The following is a 19,327-nucleotide window of genomic DNA, read 5'->3' on the forward strand; positions in this document are numbered from 1 at the left end:
TGCCTACAGAACAAGCATGAATGATGCCTGAGTGGACACACGCAACTCACAAGTTCCTGGCTCTGTCAGCTCCTCTGCAGAGGGTTTCCCTAAGAAGGTGGACCTAGCAGGGTCACCGGGGGACGGGGAGCTGTGCCTCACGGCCCTCACTTCGTCGGAGAAACCCTCATGCAGAGTTCAGAAACTTGTGTGTTGAGTATGTCGCTGTGAGCCTCCACCATTTAACTAGTGGGTGAAGCCTGAACTGTCTAGAGACAGACCAGACCAGCTGCACAACACAGACACTTCAAACCTGAGGACAAATCTGAGAGAACAGAAAAAGGAAAGGAAACTTAGCTTAGAACCATGCAGCGCTACAGGAGACGGCAGCACTGCAGAGGTGAGGACCGGCATCTGTTTGAAAGAGACAAATGCACACAAACACACACACAACAACGAACGAGAAACAAACACAGAGAGAGGAAAAAGTGGTTATACAGAACTTGAGGACATTATCTACATGTAATTACCTACATAATTACAAATTTGTTGTGTTCCCTTTCAGTCGATTCACTCGGTACAACACATAAGTATGGGATATCACGCCCTCGCGTGTCCTGGCTGAAGAAACCTTTATTCACGCCTTTACGGCAGATGACGTGTGATGACACGCGCAAGGCCCCGCCCGCACATATAGCCGCTGCCATCACCGTCATCCCTCAGTTCTTACGCTCTTCACCTCGCTGAGAACACCTCTGCTGAGTTGGGCTAGCTAGCTACTGCTAGTTAGCTCCGTTGTCTGCCAACTTGAACCTAGCTTAACTGCCCCTGTTGGTGTTAGCCTCCACCGCCCAGCTGGTGCGTAGGCTGCCCGCGGAGCGCTATTTTCAAGTTTTTCTTGTGCAGCGTTTCGCTTTGCGTTTTGGGAATGGACTCCAAACCGAAGCGAGCAAAGCAGAAATCTTCTGTTCGCCCCTGTCCTCAGGGATGTGGTTTCTCTTTGCACGACAGCGACCAGCACGATGCCTGCCCTGTCTGCCTGGGGATCGTCCACGCTAGGAGAGCGTTGACGGAGCCCGAAGCTTGTGCGTTTTGTCGCCAGCTCCGACGCTCGACCCTGGAAAGACGGGTGACGTTTGTGGAAAGAGTGCTGGGACGCTCGGCTGTCGCACGGCATGACCCTCTTCTTTCCGAGTCTGGAGCCCCGGCTTCGTCCGAGTCCGAAGACGAAAATTTTCAGGTCGATGTCCCCGCGATTAGCTGGGCTGACCACATGGAATACGTTGACGGGTTAGCCGATGACGGACCGGAACCATGCAGGAGCGCTGACGGGCTTCAGCCTGGGTTGAAGCCCGCCAGCGCTCCCCAGGAAGACGATGACGTGCTGGACATCGGCCTGGACATCCATGGTTTGTCGGAGGATGAGCAGGAGAGCTCATTGTCGACCCAATATGCCGCCGCTGCTGCGCCGGTCGGCCACGATGACACCTCTCTTTTCTCCCTGTTTCGCCGTGCCGCTGAGAAGCTGCAGGTGGACTGGCCCTCTCCTCCACCAGCTCGGAAGCCGTCGCGGTTTGCGGGTTTTTTCCTTCCACCGGAGCCCGCAACGGCCAAAAACTGCCTCCCCATGTTCCCAGACTTTCTCTGCGAGCTAACAGCGTCATGGGACAAACCTCTGTCTACCCGCGTCACTGTGCCCGGCTATGGACAGTACATGGAATTGGACGGCGCCGAGGGAGCTGGTTTAGCTAACCCACCCCCTATGGAGCCGTCTCTGGCTGCTTATCTGGCCCCGTCCCATAACCATGGTGTCGGTGGCCCCGCAACTCTGCCGTCCAAGCACTGCAGATTCTCGGCCTCGCAGCTGGAGAAGATTTATCGGGCTCAGGCCGGCACCGCTCGAGCCATGAGCTCCGTCACCATGCTCCAGACGTACCAAGCAATGTGCCTGGCGGAGCTTGGATCGCTGGTTCCGGAGGACAGCCCGCTGTCACCTCTTCTTAACGAGGTTAGAGTCACCACGGATTACATCCTCCGTGCGTCTCGCTGTGCAGCGCTCTCCCTGGGCAGAGGGATGGCTTCGACAGTGGTGGCGCAGAGGCACCTGTGGCTGACCCTCTCCGACGTCCCTGATAGAGACAGAGCTGTGTATCTGGACGCACCAGCGTCTGCGGCTGGGTTATTCGGACATTCACTTGAAGCCATTCAGGCTAGATTCGATCTGAGGAAGAAGCAGACGGAAGCTCTGCGCGACATCATCCCCAGACGCCAGCCCAAGCCCACTGCTAGCTCTCACAGGCCCGCCGCTCCTCTGACAGCTGGCAAGAGACCGGCGCCCACTGCTGGAGTGGGAGGGCCGCCGGCGAGAGCACGTACTCCGGCCCGAGCTCCACGCCAGTCGGCCTGGGGCAAAGGCCGGGAGACGCAGGGAGACGCTGCTCTTACCCCTCTGTTGCCGCACAAGAGGTGCCGCTTAAGTTCTGTTCAGGTTGTCAGCCCCAGAAGGCGCTGCACTTCCCTATCGCGGTCTCCCAAGCACATAACCCCTGCACACGGTTCAGATGTGTTGAATGTTCAAGCGACCACATCGAGTGTTCCCGCTGTTTTTCATTGTTATGCCCCGGAAAAGGTGCACCCAACAAAATGTATAAATGTACATGTTCCCATGTTGCAATCAATAAAGAGTGTTGTTTACTCTCAAACAATCTCAAATGCTCAACCTGCAGGCGAAATGAGCCAGGTCAGGCAGGGGATGCAGTCCCCTGCAGACACACTGGGGGGCGACGGCGCCCCGCCGTCAGTGCTGCAGGCCAGCCGGCTGGCTGCTCACTTCCCTCAGTGGCGCGCTTGCGCCCCCTCTCCGTGGGTGCTGCAAACCGTTGCCATGGGTTACCGGTTGCAGTTCCGGGTCAAGCCGCCTCGTTTCCAAAGAGTCGTGAACACGATTGTCAACCCCGAGGCAGCCTTGGTACTCAGAGAGGAAATACAGGCGCTATTACAGAAGAGAGCAATACGGGTGGTCCCCGCTTCGGAGACGGACAAAGGTTGGTACAGCCGTTATTTTGTCATTCCGAAGAAAGGGGGAGGGCTTCGTCCCATCCTCGACCTGCGAGTCTTGAACACGTACCTGCGAACGTACAGGTTCAGGATGCTAACACTCAGACAGCTCCTGAGTGCAGTCGGCCCGGGAGATTGGTTTGCGACAATCGATCTAACAGATGCTTATTTTCATGTCGCTATACACCCGAAACACAGGCAGTTTCTGAGGTTTGCGTTCGAGGGCGTAGCCTACGAATACCTAGTGCTGCCGTTCGGGCTGTCGCTCGCTCCCCGCACCTTTACGAAATGTGCCGAGGCAGCGCTAGCGCCCCTCAGGAAGAGGGGCATCCGCATCTTGGCCTACCTGGACGACTGGGCTCTCGTGGCTTGCTCCAGAGAACAGGCGGAGACGCAGCTGTCGCGGGTTCTGTCACACATTCAGACACTGGGGTTCTCTGTGAACTTTCAGAAGAGCTCGCTAATCCCAGGTCAACAGATCGCTTTTCTCGGTCTGGAAATATGCTCTCTTTCCAGCCGCGCACGGTTGTCAGAGCACAGAGTGGCCGCGTTTCATCGCTGCCTCGCTCAATTTCAGCTGGGACGCAGACTGCGTTTCCAGACGATATTGCGCTTGTTGGGCATGATGGCATCTATGATCGCCGTAGTGCCGCTTGGGCTGTTGAAATTGAGAGCGTTTCAACGCTGGACTCTCTCTCACCGTTTGTGTGCTTCGCGTCACCTCCGGAGGAGGCTGCCGGTAACTGCGTCTTGCATGCTAGCTCTCCGTCCTTGGAGGGAGCCCGGGCTACTGCACCAGGGCTCTCGGATTGGGAGGGTGTTGTGTCGCAAGGTGGTGTCCACAGATGCTTCCCTAAGTGGGTGGGGAGCGCTGTGCGAGGGTGCGTCAGTGAGAGGGATCTGGTCCGCGGCTCAGCGCCAGCTGCACATCAACCACTTAGAGCTGTTGGCAGTGTTCTTAGCTCTAAAGCGTTTCCGTCCAGTCCTGCAGGGCCAGCATGTCTTAGTCAGGACGGACAATTCAACAGTGGTGTCTTATATAAACAGGCAGGGAGGAACACGCTCTCTTCCCCTGTTGCAGCTGTCTCGCTCTCTGCTGTTATGGTGCAGTGTTCATTTTCTGACTCTAAGAGCCACCCATGTCCCGGGCCACCTGAACCTGGGGCCGGACCTTCTCTCCAGGGGGGGTCCTCTGGTGAGAGAATGGAGGTTACACCCTTCAATAGTGGCTCAGATTTGGGATCTATTTGGCGAGGCGCAAATAGATCTTTTTGCTTCCAGGGTGAATGCTCACTGCCCCCTGTACTTCTCCATAATCGACCACGATGCACCCTTGGGCTTGGACGCGCTAGCGCACCAATGGCCAGACGTGCTCCTGTATGCATTTCCCCCAGTGGAAATGATATCTCCAATTCTGGAGAGGGTGCGTCGGCATTCCCTCTCTCTGATCCTGGTGGCCCCTTGGTGGCCCGCGAAGTCGTGGTATGCAGAAATAATCAGCCTGCTTGCAGCAAGTCCTTGGCAGCTTCCTCTCCGCAGGGATCTCCTCTCTCAGGCGGGGGGGGAAGTGTTTCATCCGCGCCCGGATCTGTGGCACCTTCATGCTTACCTGCTGAGAGGTTAAACTTGGTTGCTAAGGGTCTGCCACCTAGTGTGGTAGCGACGATTCAGAGCGCCAGGGCCTCGTCTACTAGAGGCTTGTACGCTTACAAATGGCGAGCCTTCGAGCGATGGTGCCAGGACCGCCACACTCTCCCATTTCAGTGCTCTATTGTGGATGTTTTGACATTCCTGCAGGAGCTGTTGGATAAAGGCCTTTCGTTTTCAACGATCAAGGTTTATTTAGCGGCTATATCTGCTTGTCATATCGGTTTTGACGGGGTGACACCAGGTGCGCATCCCCTCGCCGTGCGTTTTCTGAAAGGGGTTCGCCGGCTGAGGCCCGTGCTTAAGTCCAGTGTCCCGGCTTGGGACTTGTCTTTGGTGCTGGAGGCCCTTTGTGGCCCTCCGTTTGAACCCGTTGAGTCGGTAGATATGAAACTTCTTTCGTATAAGACCGCATTACTTCTCGCTTTGGCCTCGGCGAAGCGAGTGGGGGACCTTCATGCGCTGTCTGTGCATCCTGCCTGCACACAGTTTTCTCCTGATGGCCGCAAGGTCGTATTGCGTCCGAATGCCGCCTATCTTCCCAAGGTCATGCCTGCATCTTATAGTTCAATGGAGTTTGAGTTGCTGAGCTTTTGCTCCCCTCCTTTTGAATCTGAGGAGCAGAGGAGGGTGCATTCTCTTTGTCCGGTGCGTGCGCTACGCACCTACATTGAGCGCACTCGGGATGTGCGTTTGTGTGACCAGTTGTTTGTCTGCTTCGCTAATCCGAATAGAGGTAGAGCTCTGTCCAGACAGAGGCTGTCCCACTGGATTGTGGAAGCTATCTCGCTGGCATACAGCACCGGAGGTTTTGCGTTGCCCCACGGGGTGGGAGCTCATTCCACCAGGGGGATGGCGACCTCATGGGCTCTTTTTAGAGGGGTGCCTGTGGCTGATATTTGTGCAGCGGCTAATTGGGCGTCGCCGCACACTTTTGTGCGGTTTTATCGGTTGGACGTTACAGCCCCTTCGGTGGCTCATGCTGTCCTTTCTGCTGGGTCTACCACTCACTAAGGATGTGGTGGTCCCGTTCCGGTTCGGTGGCTGCTCTGCGGGGCGTGTATATAGGTCCCATACTTATGTGTTGTACCGAGTGAATCGACTGAAAGGGAACGATTAGTTATGTCTATAACTTCTGTTCCCTGAAGGAGAGGAACGAGGTACAACACAGGGTGGCCCCACTGAGCAGTTGGCTCGGTGAAGAGCGGCTATCGAACTGAGGGATGACGGTGATGGCAGCGGCTATATGTGCGGGCGGGGCCTTGCGCGTGTCATCACACGTCATCTGCCGTAAAGGCGTGAATAAAGGTTTCTTCAGCCAGGACACGCGAGGGCGTGATATCCCATACTTATGTGTTGTACCTCGTTCCTCTCCTTCAGGGAACAGAAGTTATAGACATAACTAATCGTTTTCTTTAACAATGTCAGAAGGAGAGAGGCACTGAGGCACCGTCTTCCGCCCCCCGACGCTCCTGCCGCGCCTCCTCCTTCTGACAGGAACTGCCTACAGAACAAGCATGAATGATGCCTGAGTGGACACACGCAACTCACAAGTTCCTGGCTCTGTCAGCTCCTCTGCAGAGGGTTTCCCTAAGAAGGTGGACCTAGCAGGGTCACCGGGGGACGGGGAGCTGTGCCTCACGGCCCTCACTTCGTCGGAGAAACCCTCATGCAGAGTTCAGAAACTTGTGTGTTGAGTATGTCGCTGTGAGCCTCCACCATTTAACTAGTGGGTGAAGCCTGAACTGTCTAGAGACAGACCAGACCAGCTGCACAACACAGACACTTCAAACCTGAGGACAAATCTGAGAGAACAGAAAAAGGAAAGGAAACTTAGCTTAGAACCATGCAGCGCTACAGGAGACGGCAGCACTGCAGAGGTGAGGACCGGCACCTGTTTGAAAGAGACAAATGCACACAAACACACACACAACAACGAACGAGAAACAAACACAGAGAGAGGAAAAAGTGGTTATACAGAACTTGAGGACATTATCTACATGTAATTATCTACATAATTACAAATTTGTTGTGTTTTCTTTAACAATGTCAGAAGGAGAGAGGCACTGAGGCACCGTCTTCCGCCCCCCGACGCTCCTGCCGCGCCTCCTCCTTCTGACAGGAACTGCCTACAGAACAAGCATGAATGATGCCTGAGTGGACACACGCAACTCACAAGTTCCTGGCTCTGTCAGCTCCTCTGCAGAGGGTTTCCCTAAGAAGGTGGACCTAGCAGGGTCACCGGGGGACGGGGAGCTGTGCCTCACGGCCCTCACTTCGTCGGAGAAACCCTCATGCAGAGTTCAGAAACTTGTGTGTTGAGTATGTCGCTGTGAGCCTCCACCATTTAACTAGTGGGTGAAGCCTGAACTGTCTAGAGACAGACCAGACCAGCTGCACAACACAGACACTTCAAACCTGAGGACAAATCTGAGAGAACAGAAAAAGGAAAGGAAACTTAGCTTAGAACCATGCAGCGCTACAGGAGACGGCAGCACTGCAGAGGTGAGGACCGGCACCTGTTTGAAAGAGACAAATGCACACAAACACACACACAACAACGAACGAGAAACAAACACAGAGAGAGGAAAAAGTGGTTATACAGAACTTGAGGACATTATCTACATGTAATTATCTACATAATTACAAATTTGTTGTGTTTTCTTTAACAATGTCAGAAGGAGAGAGGCACTGAGGCACCGTCTTCCGCCCCCCGACGCTCCTGCCGCGCCTCCTCCTTCTGACAGGAACTGCCTACAGAACAAGCATGAATGATGCCTGAGTGGACACACGCAACTCACAAGTTCCTGGCTCTGTCAGCTCCTCTGCAGAGGGTTTCCCTAAGAAGGTGGACCTAGCAGGGTCACCGGGGGACGGGGAGCTGTGCCTCACGGCCCTCACTTCGTCGGAGAAACCCTCATGCAGAGTTCAGAAACTTGTGTGTTGAGTATGTCGCTGTGAGCCTCCACCATTTAACTAGTGGGTGAAGCCTGAACTGTCTAGAGACAGACCAGACCAGCTGCACAACACAGACACTTCAAACCTGAGGACAAATCTGAGAGAACAGAAAAAGGAAAGGAAACTTAGCTTAGAACCATGCAGCGCTACAGGAGACGGCAGCACTGCAGAGGTGAGGACCGGCACCTGTTTGAAAGAGACAAATGCACACAAACACACACACAACAACGAACGAGAAACAAACACAGAGAGAGGAAAAAGTGGTTATACAGAACTTGAGGACATTATCTACATGTAATTATCTACATAATTACAAATTTGTTGTGTTTTCTTTAACAATGTCAGAAGGAGAGAGGCACTGAGGCACCGTCTTCCGCCCCCCGACGCTCCTGCCGCGCCTCCTCCTTCTGACAGGAACTGCCTACAGAACAAGCATGAATGATGCCTGAGTGGACACACGCAACTCACAAGTTCCTGGCTCTGTCAGCTCCTCTGCAGAGGGTTTCCCTAAGAAGGTGGACCTAGCAGGGTCACCGGGGGACGGGGAGCTGTGCCTCACGGCCCTCACTTCGTCGGAGAAACCCTCATGCAGAGTTCAGAAACTTGTGTGTTGAGTATGTCGCTGTGAGCCTCCACCATTTAACTAGTGGGTGAAGCCTGAACTGTCTAGAGACAGACCAGACCAGCTGCACAACACAGACACTTCAAACCTGAGGACAAATCTGAGAGAACAGAAAAAGGAAAGGAAACTTAGCTTAGAACCATGCAGCGCTACAGGAGACGGCAGCACTGCAGAGGTGAGGACCGGCACCTGTTTGAAAGAGACAAATGCACACAAACACACACACAACAACGAACGAGAAACAAACACAGAGAGAGGAAAAAGTGGTTATACAGAACTTGAGGACATTATCTACATGTAATTATCTACATAATTACAAATTTGTTGTGTTTTCTTTAACAATGTCAGAAGGAGAGAGGCACTGAGGCACCGTCTTCCGCCCCCCGACGCTCCTGCCGCGCCTCCTCCTTCTGACAGGAACTGCCTACAGAACAAGCATGAATGATGCCTGAGTGGACACACGCAACTCACAAGTTCCTGGCTCTGTCAGCTCCTCTGCAGAGGGTTTCCCTAAGAAGGTGGACCTAGCAGGGTCACCGGGGGACAGGGAGCTGTGCCTCACGGCTCTCACTTCGTCGGAGAAACCCTCATGCAGAGTTCAGAAACTTGTGTGTTGAGTATGTCGCTGTGAGCCTCCACCATTTAACTAGTGGGTGAAGCCTGAACTGTCTAGAGACAGACCAGACCAGCTGCACAACACAGACACTTCAAACCTGAGGACAAATCTGAGAGAACAGAAAAAGGAAAGGAAACTTAGCTTAGAACCATGCAGCGCTACAGGAGACGGCAGCACTGCAGAGGTGAGGACCGGCACCTGTTTGAAAGAGACAAATGCACACAAACACACACACAACAACGAACGAGAAACAAACACAGAGAGAGGAAAAAGTGGTTATACAGAACTTGAGGACATTATCTACATGTAATTATCTACATAATTACAAATTTGTTGTGTTTTCTTTAACAATGTCAGAAGGAGAGAGGCACTGAGGCACCGTCTTCCGCCCCCCGACGCTCCTGCCGCGCCTCCTCCTTCTGACAGGAACTGCCTACAGAACAAGCATGAATGATGCCTGAGTGGACACACGCAACTCACAAGTTCCTGGCTCTGTCAGCTCCTCTGCAGAGGGTTTCCCTAAGAAGGTGGACCTAGCAGGGTCACCGGGGGACGGGGAGCTGTGCCTCACGGCCCTCACTTCGTCGGAGAAACCCTCATGCAGAGTTCAGAAACTTGTGTGTTGAGTATGTCGCTGTGAGCCTCCACCATTTAACTAGTGGGTGAAGCCTGAACTGTCTAGAGACAGACCAGACCAGCTGCACAACACAGACACTTCAAACCTGAGGACAAATCTGAGAGAACAGAAAAAGGAAAGGAAACTTAGCTTAGAACCATGCAGCGCTACAGGAGACGGCAGCACTGCAGAGGTGAGGACCGGCACCTGTTTGAAAGAGACAAATGCACACAAACACACACACAACAACGAACGAGAAACAAACACAGAGAGAGGAAAAAGTGGTTATACAGAACTTGAGGACATTATCTACATGTAATTATCTACATAATTACAAATTTGTTGTGTTTTCTTTAACAATGTCAGAAGGAGAGAGGCACTGAGGCACCGTCTTCCGCCCCCCGACGCTCCTGCCGCGCCTCCTCCTTCTGACAGGAACTGCCTACAGAACAAGCATGAATGATGCCTGAGTGGACACACGCAACTCACAAGTTCCTGGCTCTGTCAGCTCCTCTGCAGAGGGTTTCCCTAAGAAGGTGGACCTAGCAGGGTCACCGGGGGACGGGGAGCTGTGCCTCACGGCCCTCACTTCGTCGGAGAAACCCTCATGCAGAGTTCAGAAACTTGTGTGTTGAGTATGTCGCTGTGAGCCTCCACCATTTAACTAGTGGGTGAAGCCTGAACTGTCTAGAGACAGACCAGACCAGCTGCACAACACAGACACTTCAAACCTGAGGACAAATCTGAGAGAACAGAAAAAGGAAAGGAAACTTAGCTTAGAACCATGCAGCGCTACAGGAGACGGCAGCACTGCAGAGGTGAGGACCGGCACCTGTTTGAAAGAGACAAATGCACACAAACACACACACAACAACGAACGAGAAACAAACACAGAGAGAGGAAAAAGTGGTTATACAGAACTTGAGGACATTATCTACATGTAATTATCTACATAATTACAAATTTGTTGTGTTTTCTTTAACAATGTCAGAAGGAGAGAGGCACTGAGGCACCGTCTTCCGCCCCCCGACGCTCCTGCCGCGCCTCCTCCTTCTGACAGGAACTGCCTACAGAACAAGCATGAATGATGCCTGAGTGGACACACGCAACTCACAAGTTCCTGGCTCTGTCAGCTCCTCTGCAGAGGGTTTCCCTAAGAAGGTGGACCTAGCAGGGTCACCGGGGGACGGGGAGCTGTGCCTCACGGCCCTCACTTCGTCGGAGAAACCCTCATGCAGAGTTCAGAAACTTGTGTGTTGAGTATGTCGCTGTGAGCCTCCACCATTTAACTAGTGGGTGAAGCCTGAACTGTCTAGAGACAGACCAGACCAGCTGCACAACACAGACACTTCAAACCTGAGGACAAATCTGAGAGAACAGAAAAAGGAAAGGAAACTTAGCTTAGAACCATGCAGCGCTACAGGAGACGGCAGCACTGCAGAGGTGAGGACCGGCACCTGTTTGAAAGAGACAAATGCACACAAACACACACACAACAACGAACGAGAAACAAACACAGAGAGAGGAAAAAGTGGTTATACAGAACTTGAGGACATTATCTACATGTAATTATCTACATAATTACAAATTTGTTGTGTTTTCTTTAACAATGTCAGAAGGAGAGAGGCACTGAGGCACCGTCTTCCGCCCCCCGACGCTCCTGCCGCGCCTCCTCCTTCTGACAGGAACTGCCTACAGAACAAGCATGAATGATGCCTGAGTGGACACACGCAACTCACAAGTTCCTGGCTCTGTCAGCTCCTCTGCAGAGGGTTTCCCTAAGAAGGTGGACCTAGCAGGGTCACCGGGGGACGGGGAGCTGTGCCTCACGGCCCTCACTTCGTCGGAGAAACCCTCATGCAGAGTTCAGAAACTTGTGTGTTGAGTATGTCGCTGTGAGCCTCCACCATTTAACTAGTGGGTGAAGCCTGAACTGTCTAGAGACAGACCAGACCAGCTGCACAACACAGACACTTCAAACCTGAGGACAAATCTGAGAGAACAGAAAAAGGAAAGGAAACTTAGCTTAGAACCATGCAGCGCTACAGGAGACGGCAGCACTGCAGAGGTGAGGACCGGCACCTGTTTGAAAGAGACAAATGCACACAAACACACACACAACAACGAACGAGAAACAAACACAGAGAGAGGAAAAAGTGGTTATACAGAACTTGAGGACATTATCTACATGTAATTATCTACATAATTACAAATTTGTTGTGTTTTCTTTAACAATGTCAGAAGGAGAGAGGCACTGAGGCACCGTCTTCCGCCCCCCGACGCTCCTGCCGCGCCTCCTCCTTCTGACAGGAACTGCCTACAGAACAAGCATGAATGATGCCTGAGTGGACACACGCAACTCACAAGTTCCTGGCTCTGTCAGCTCCTCTGCAGAGGGTTTCCCTAAGAAGGTGGACCTAGCAGGGTCACCGGGGGACGGGGAGCTGTGCCTCACGGCCCTCACTTCGTCGGAGAAACCCTCATGCAGAGTTCAGAAACTTGTGTGTTGAGTATGTCGCTGTGAGCCTCCACCATTTAACTAGTGGGTGAAGCCTGAACTGTCTAGAGACAGACCAGACCAGCTGCACAACACAGACACTTCAAACCTGAGGACAAATCTGAGAGAACAGAAAAAGGAAAGGAAACTTAGCTTAGAACCATGCAGCGCTACAGGAGACGGCAGCACTGCAGAGGTGAGGACCGGCACCTGTTTGAAAGAGACAAATGCACACAAACACACACACAACAACGAACGAGAAACAAACACAGAGAGAGGAAAAAGTGGTTATACAGAACTTGAGGACATTATCTACATGTAATTATCTACATAATTACAAATTTGTTGTGTTTTCTTTAACAATGTCAGAAGGAGAGAGGCACTGAGGCACCGTCTTCCGCCCCCCGACGCTCCTGCCGCGCCTCCTCCTTCTGACAGGAACTGCCTACAGAACAAGCATGAATGATGCCTGAGTGGACACACGCAACTCACAAGTTCCTGGCTCTGTCAGCTCCTCTGCAGAGGGTTTCCCTAAGAAGGTGGACCTAGCAGGGTCACCGGGGGACGGGGAGCTGTGCCTCACGGCCCTCACTTCGTCGGAGAAACCCTCATGCAGAGTTCAGAAACTTGTGTGTTGAGTATGTCGCTGTGAGCCTCCACCATTTAACTAGTGGGTGAAGCCTGAACTGTCTAGAGACAGACCAGACCAGCTGCACAACACAGACACTTCAAACCTGAGGACAAATCTGAGAGAACAGAAAAAGGAAAGGAAACTTAGCTTAGAACCATGCAGCGCTACAGGAGACGGCAGCACTGCAGAGGTGAGGACCGGCACCTGTTTGAAAGAGACAAATGCACACAAACACACACACAACAACGAACGAGAAACAAACACAGAGAGAGGAAAAAGTGGTTATACAGAACTTGAGGACATTATCTACATGTAATTATCTACATAATTACAAATTTGTTGTGTTTTCTTTAACAATGTCAGAAGGAGAGAGGCACTGAGGCACCGTCTTCCGCCCCCCGACGCTCCTGCCGCGCCTCCTCCTTCTGACAGGAACTGCCTACAGAACAAGCATGAATGATGCCTGAGTGGACACACGCAACTCACAAGTTCCTGGCTCTGTCAGCTCCTCTGCAGAGGGTTTCCCTAAGAAGGTGGACCTAGCAGGGTCACCGGGGGACGGGGAGCTGTGCCTCACGGCCCTCACTTCATCGGAGAAACCCTCATGCAGAGTTCAGAAACTTGTGTGTTGAGTATGTCGCTGTGAGCCTCCACCATTTAACTAGTGGGTGAAGCCTGAACTGTCTAGAGACAGACCAGACCAGCTGCACAACACAGACACTTCAAACCTGAGGACAAATCTGAGAGAACAGAAAAAGGAAAGGAAACTTAGCTTAGAACCATGCAGCGCTACAGGAGACGGCAGCACTGCAGAGGTGAGGACCGGCACCTGTTTGAAAGAGACAAATGCACACAAACACACACACAACAACGAACGAGAAACAAACACAGAGAGAGGAAAAAGTGGTTATACAGAACTTGAGGACATTATCTACATGTAATTACCTACATAATTACAAATTTGTTGTGTTTTCTTTAACAATGTCAGAAGGAGAGAGGCACTGAGGCACCGTCTTCCGCCCCCCGACGCTCCTGCCGCGCCTCCTCCTTCTGACAGGAACTGCCTACAGAACAAGCATGAATGATGCCTGAGTGGACACACGCAACTCACAAGTTCCTGGCTCTGTCAGCTCCTCTGCAGAGGGTTTCCCTAAGAAGGTGGACCTAGCAGGGTCACCGGGGGACGGGGAGCTGTGCCTCACGGCCCTCACTTCGTCGGAGAAACCCTCATGCAGAGTTCAGAAACTTGTGTGTTGAGTATGTCGCTGTGAGCCTCCACCATTTAACTAGTGGGTGAAGCCTGAACTGTCTAGAGACAGACCAGACCAGCTGCACAACACAGACACTTCAAACCTGAGGACAAATCTGAGAGAACAGAAAAAGGAAAGGAAACTTAGCTTAGAACCATGCAGCGCTACAGGAGACGGCAGCACTGCAGAGGTGAGGACCGGCACCTGTTTGAAAGAGACAAATGCACACAAACACACACACAACAACGAACGAGAAACAAACACAGAGAGAGGAAAAAGTGGTTATACAGAACTTGAGGACATTATCTACATGTAATTACCTACATAATTACAAATTTGTTGTGTTTTCTTTAACAATGTCAGAAGGAGAGAGGCACTGAGGCACCGTCTTCCGCCCCCCGACGCTCCTGCCGCGCCTCCTCCTTCTGACAGGAACTGCCTACAGAACAAGCATGAATGATGCCTGAGTGGACACACGCAACTCACAAGTTCCTGGCTCTGTCAGCTCCTCTGCAGAGGGTTTCCCTAAGAAGGTGGACCTAGCAGGGTCACCGGGGGACGGGGAGCTGTGCCTCACGGCCCTCACTTCGTCGGAGAAACCCTCATGCAGAGTTCAGAAACTTGTGTGTTGAGTATGTCGCTGTGAGCCTCCACCATTTAACTAGTGGGTGAAGCCTGAACTGTCTAGAGACAGACCAGACCAGCTGCACAACACAGACACTTCAAACCTGAGGACAAATCTGAGAGAACAGAAAAAGGAAAGGAAACTTAGCTTAGAACCATGCAGCGCTACAGGAGACGGCAGCACTGCAGAGGTGAGGACCGGCACCTGTTTGAAAGAGACAAATGCACACAAACACACACACAACAACGAACGAGAAACAAACACAGAGAGAGGAAAAAGTGGTTCCCTTTCAGTCGATTCACTCGGTACAACACATAAGTATGGGATATCACGCCCTCGCGTGTCCTGGCTGAAGAAACCTTTATTCACGCCTTTACGGCAGATGACGTGTGATGACACGCGCAAGGCCCCGCCCGCACATATAGCCGCTGCCATCACCGTCATCCCTCAGTTCTTACGCTCTTCACCTCGCTGAGAACACCTCTGCTGAGTTGGGCTAGCTAGCTACTGCTAGTTAGCTCCGTTGTCTGCCAACTTGAACCTAGCTTAACTGCCCCTGTTGGTGTTAGCCTCCACCGCCCAGCTGGTGCGTAGGCTGCCCGCGGAGCGCTATTTTCAAGTTTTTCTTGTGCAGCGTTTCGCTTTGCGTTTTGGGAATGGACTCCAAACCGAAGCGAGCAAAGCAGAAATCTTCTGTTCGCCCCTGTCCTCAGGGATGTGGTTTCTCTTTGCACGACAGCGACCAGCACGATGCCTGCCCTGTCTGCCTGGGGATCGTCCACGCTAGGAGAGCGTTGACGGAGCCCGAAGCTTGTGCGTTTTGTCGCCAGCTCCGACGCTCGACCCTGGAAAGACGGGTGACGTTTGTGGAAAGAGTGCTGGGACGCTCGGCTGTCGCACGGCATGACCCTCTTCTTTCCGAGTCTGGAGCCCCGGCTTCGTCCGAGTCCGAAGACGAAAATTTTCAGGTCGATGTCCCCGCGATTAGCTGGGCTGACCACATGGAATACGTTGACGGGTTAGCCGATGACGGACCGGAACCATGCAGGAGCGCTGACGGGCTTCAGCCTGGGTTGAAGCCCGCCAGCGCTCCCCAGGAAGACGATGACGTGCTGGACATCGGCCTGGACATCCATGGTTTGTCGGAGGATGAGCAGGAGAGCTCATTGTCGACCCAATATGCCGCCGCTGCTGCGCCGGTCGGCCACGATGACACCTCTCTTTTCTCCCTGTTTCGCCGTGCCGCTGAGAAGCTGCAGGTGGACTGGCCCTCTCCTCCACCAGCTCGGAAGCCGTCGCGGTTTGCGGGTTTTTTCCTTCCACCGGAGCCCGCAACGGCCAAAAACTGCCTCCCCATGTTCCCAGACTTTCTCTGCGAGCTAACAGCGTCATGGGACAAACCTCTGTCTACCCGCGTCACTGTGCCCGGCTATGGACAGTACATGGAATTGGACGGCGCCGAGGGAGCTGGTTTAGCTAACCCACCCCCTATGGAGCCGTCTCTGGCTGCTTATCTGGCCCCGTCCCATAACCATGGTGTCGGTGGCCCCGCAACTCTGCCGTCCAAGCACTGCAGATTCTCGGCCTCGCAGCTGGAGAAGATTTATCGGGCTCAGGCCGGCACCGCTCGAGCCATGAGCTCCGTCACCATGCTCCAGACGTACCAAGCAATGTGCCTGGCGGAGCTTGGATCGCTGGTTCCGGAGGACAGCCCGCTGTCACCTCTTCTTAACGAGGTTAGAGTCACCACGGATTACATCCTCCGTGCGTCTCGCTGTGCAGCGCTCTCCCTGGGCAGAGGGATGGCTTCGACAGTGGTGGCGCAGAGGCACCTGTGGCTGACCCTCTCCGACGTCCCTGATAGAGACAGAGCTGTGTATCTGGACGCACCAGCGTCTGCGGCTGGGTTATTCGGACATTCACTTGAAGCCATTCAGGCTAGATTCGATCTGAGGAAGAAGCAGACGGAAGCTCTGCGCGACATCATCCCCAGACGCCAGCCCAAGCCCACTGCTAGCTCTCACAGGCCCGCCGCTCCTCTGACAGCTGGCAAGAGACCGGCGCCCACTGCTGGAGTGGGAGGGCCGCCGGCGAGAGCACGTACTCCGGCCCGAGCTCCACGCCAGTCGGCCTGGGGCAAAGGCCGGGAGACGCAGGGAGACGCTGCTCTTACCCCTCTGTTGCCGCACAAGAGGTGCCGCTTAAGTTCTGTTCAGGTTGTCAGCCCCAGAAGGCGCTGCACTTCCCTATCGCGGTCTCCCAAGCACATAACCCCTGCACACGGTTCAGATGTGTTGAATGTTCAAGCGACCACATCGAGTGTTCCCGCTGTTTTTCATTGTTATGCCCCGGAAAAGGTGCACCCAACAAAATGTATAAATGTACATGTTCCCATGTTGCAATCAATAAAGAGTGTTGTTTACTCTCAAACAATCTCAAATGCTCAACCTGCAGGCGAAATGAGCCAGGTCAGGCAGGGGATGCAGTCCCCTGCAGACACACTGGGGGGCGACGGCGCCCCGCCGTCAGTGCTGCAGGCCAGCCGGCTGGCTGCTCACTTCCCTCAGTGGCGCGCTTGCGCCCCCTCTCCGTGGGTGCTGCAAACCGTTGCCATGGGTTACCGGTTGCAGTTCCGGGTCAAGCCGCCTCGTTTCCAAAGAGTCGTGAACACGATTGTCAACCCCGAGGCAGCCTTGGTACTCAGAGAGGAAATACAGGCGCTATTACAGAAGAGAGCAATACGGGTGGTCCCCGCTTCGGAGACGGACAAAGGTTGGTACAGCCGTTATTTTGTCATTCCGAAGAAAGGGGGAGGGCTTCGTCCCATCCTCGACCTGCGAGTCTTGAACACGTACCTGCGAACGTACAGGTTCAGGATGCTAACACTCAGACAGCTCCTGAGTGCAGTCGGCCCGGGAGATTGGTTTGCGACAATCGATCTAACAGATGCTTATTTTCATGTCGCTATACACCCGAAACACAGGCAGTTTCTGAGGTTTGCGTTCGAGGGCGTAGCCTACGAATACCTAGTGCTGCCGTTCGGGCTGTCGCTCGCTCCCCGCACCTTTACGAAATGTGCCGAGGCAGCGCTAGCGCCCCTCAGGAAGAGGGGCATCCGCATCTTGGCCTACCTGGACGACTGGGCTCTCGTGGCTTGCTCCAGAGAACAGGCGGAGACGCAGCTGTCGCGGGTTCTGTCACACATTCAGACACTGGGGTTCTCTGTGAACTTTCAGAAGAGCTCGCTAATCCCAGGTCAACAGATCGCTTTTCTCGGTCTGGAAATATGCTCTCTTTCCAGCCGCGCACGGTTGTCAGAGCACAGAGTGGCCGCGTTTCATCGCTGCCTCGCTCAATTTCAGCTGGGACGCAGACTGCGTTTCCAGACGATATTGCGCTTGTTGGGCATGATGGCATCTATGATCGCCGTAGTGCCGCTTGGGCTGTTGAAATTGAGAGCGTTTCAACGCTGGACTCTCTCTCACCGTTTGTGTGCTTCGCGTCACCTCCGGAGGAGGCTGCCGGTAACTGCGTCTTGCATGCTAGCTCTCCGTCCTTGGAGGGAGCCCGGGCTACTGCACCAGGGCTCTCGGATTGGGAGGGTGTTGTGTCGCAAGGTGGTGTCCACAGATGCTTCCCTAAGTGGGTGGGGAGCGCTGTGCGAGGGTGCGTCAGTGAGAGGGATCTGGTCCGCGGCTCAGCGCCAGCTGCACATCAACCACTTAGAGCTGTTGGCAGTGTTCTTAGCTCTAAAGCGTTTCCGTCCAGTCCTGCAGGGCCAGCATGTCTTAGTCAGGACGGACAATTCAACAGTGGTGTCTTATATAAACAGGCAGGGAGGAACACGCTCTCTTCCCCTGTTGCAGCTGTCTCGCTCTCTGCTGTTATGGTGCAGTGTTCATTTTCTGACTCTAAGAGCCACCCATGTCCCGGGCCACCTGAACCTGGGGCCGGACCTTCTCTCCAGGGGGGGTCCTCTGGTGAGAGAATGGAGGTTACACCCTTCAATAGTGGCTCAGATTTGGGATCTATTTGGCGAGGCGCAAATAGATCTTTTTGCTTCCAGGGTGAATGCTCACTGCCCCCTGTACTTCTCCATAATCGACCACGATGCACCCTTGGGCTTGGACGCGCTAGCGCACCAATGGCCAGACGTGCTCCTGTATGCATTTCCCCCAGTGGAAATGATATCTCCAATTCTGGAGAGGGTGCGTCGGCATTCCCTCTCTCTGATCCTGGTGGCCCCTTGGTGGCCCGCGAAGTCGTGGTATGCAGAAATAATCAGCCTGCTTGCAGCAAGTCCTTGGCAGCTTCCTCTCCGCAGGGATCTCCTCTCTCAGGCGGGGGGGGAAGTGTTTCATCCGCGCCCGGATCTGTGGCACCTTCATGCTTACCTGCTGAGAGGTTAAACTTGGTTGCTAAGGGTCTGCCACCTAGTGTGGTAGCGACGATTCAGAGCGCCAGGGCCTCGTCTACTAGAGGCTTGTACGCTTACAAATGGCGAGCCTTCGAGCGATGGTGCCAGGACCGCCACACTCTCCCATTTCAGTGCTCTATTGTGGATGTTTTGACATTCCTGCAGGAGCTGTTGGATAAAGGCCTTTCGTTTTCAACGATCAAGGTTTATTTAGCGGCTATATCTGCTTGTCATATCGGTTTTGACGGGGTGACACCAGGTGCGCATCCCCTCGCCGTGCGTTTTCTGAAAGGGGTTCGCCGGCTGAGGCCCGTGCTTAAGTCCAGTGTCCCGGCTTGGGACTTGTCTTTGGTGCTGGAGGCCCTTTGTGGCCCTCCGTTTGAACCCGTTGAGTCGGTAGATATGAAACTTC

The 19,327-nt window shown here is 53.6% G+C and overlaps 2 protein-coding genes across 2 annotated transcripts; both read left to right on the top strand.

Moving 5' to 3' along the window:
• Positions 1 to 668: 668 nt before the first annotated feature.
• On the top strand, positions 669 to 4,791 carry LOC143416134 (uncharacterized). The gene has a single exon (XM_076881532.1). It carries the CDS (start codon positions 908 to 910, stop codon positions 4,658 to 4,660), a length of 3,753 nt encoding a protein of 1,250 aa, XP_076737647.1. The 5' UTR covers positions 669 to 907; the 3' UTR covers positions 4,661 to 4,791.
• A 10,147-nt stretch (positions 4,792 to 14,938) lies between these two features.
• LOC143416133 (uncharacterized) lies at positions 14,939 to 19,038 on the top strand. Its single transcript, XM_076881531.1, has one exon. It carries the CDS (start codon positions 15,155 to 15,157, stop codon positions 18,905 to 18,907), a length of 3,753 nt encoding a protein of 1,250 aa, XP_076737646.1. The 5' UTR covers positions 14,939 to 15,154; the 3' UTR covers positions 18,908 to 19,038.
• The last annotated feature ends 289 nt before the right edge of the window (positions 19,039 to 19,327 follow it).

The sequence above is a fragment of the Maylandia zebra genome, unplaced genomic scaffold (genome assembly GCF_041146795.1).
Source record: "Maylandia zebra isolate NMK-2024a unplaced genomic scaffold, Mzebra_GT3a scaffold17, whole genome shotgun sequence".
Classification (NCBI taxonomy): Eukaryota; Metazoa; Chordata; class Actinopteri; order Cichliformes; family Cichlidae; genus Maylandia; species Maylandia zebra.